A 985-nucleotide genomic window follows, 5' to 3' on the forward strand; every position below is an offset into this window, starting at 1 on the left:
CTGCGACTCCCGCACCTCCAGGCGGGGACTGGGGGCGGCGGGGCGGGAGCGCGCACCTGGTCATCTGCTGGATGCAGTGCGCGCGGTAGTTCTCGTAGTGCACGTCGCAGGTCACGTCCTTGAGGTCATGCATGTGCGTGCGGATTAGCATGTTGCGAAGCTTCACGAAGTCGCAGTGCGCCTGGTTCTCCACTGCGGGCAGGGGTGGCCGGTGAGTGGGCCACCGGCCCACGGGAGCCTTCCCACCCAAAGGCTGTGCCCCAGGCCTGGACTCACCCTCCACGATCCCCCAGGGGTACAGACGCCCCCGGACCCGCTGCCCCTTGGCCTCCACCACCGTGTTGCTGCCGATAACAGCGAAGGGTGCGCTCTCCTGGGGGGTGGGGGGCAGGTGCAAGGGCTCATGCCCAGTTAGCATAGGTGTGAGGTCCACGTACAAGAGGGGCGTGGGCACGCCTCCAGTGTCCCCAACAATAACCTCTCCCCAAAGAGATCTTGTTATCCCCACCTTGGGCCTCTCTGTTGCCAGCTGAAGCCAGAGCTGGTGCCGCTTACATGGAGAGCTTTTGCCAGGCTGTGCCCAATCAGATGTACCCTCCCCGCCTGGCACCCTCCCCCTCCTTCCCCAGAGCGGAGCCTGTGCCGGCTGTCAGTGATACCCCTGCTGACTTTGGGGTGAAGGGCCCACCCTGGTCCTGGCCTAGTGGCCACTTGTCCCCAGCTTGGCTTCTCCATCACCACTCAAAGCCACCTCCCTCCCCCAGAGCTCAGGACTCTGTGAGTCGGGGCATGCACAGGCCTGGGGTACGAGAAGAGGGCTGAGCGCAGGGCCAGGGTGGGGCCTGGCCAATGACTGTGCCCTCATATTCTGGCAAGCACTCCATGACCCATGAACCACACGGGACCCAAACCACACTGGCCAGCTGGGACCTGAGCCACCCCCAGCTAAGACTCTACAGCCTGGATGAAAGTCTCACGCCACCCC

At 64.4% G+C, this 985-nt stretch overlaps 1 protein-coding gene across 1 annotated transcript in view; it reads right to left on the reverse strand.

The window, feature by feature from the left end:
- The window catches only part of LOC104990928 (septin-5-like), a 4152-nt gene that overhangs the window by 706 nt on the left and 2461 nt on the right, over nucleotides 1-985 (reverse strand). Inside the window, exons 6-8 of the mRNA XM_010843256.1 lie at nucleotides 509-563; nucleotides 277-373; nucleotides 16-192 (exon numbers count right to left, since the gene is read on the reverse strand). Of these exons, the coding sequence (XP_010841558.1) occupies nucleotides 16-192; nucleotides 277-373; nucleotides 509-563 (329 nt within the window). The remainder of the gene's footprint in view (nucleotides 1-15; nucleotides 193-276; nucleotides 374-508; nucleotides 564-985) is intronic.

This window comes from Bison bison, unplaced genomic scaffold, assembly GCF_000754665.1.
Source record: "Bison bison bison isolate TAMUID 2011002044 unplaced genomic scaffold, Bison_UMD1.0 scf7180017847420, whole genome shotgun sequence".
Classification (NCBI taxonomy): domain Eukaryota; kingdom Metazoa; phylum Chordata; class Mammalia; order Artiodactyla; family Bovidae; genus Bison; species Bison bison.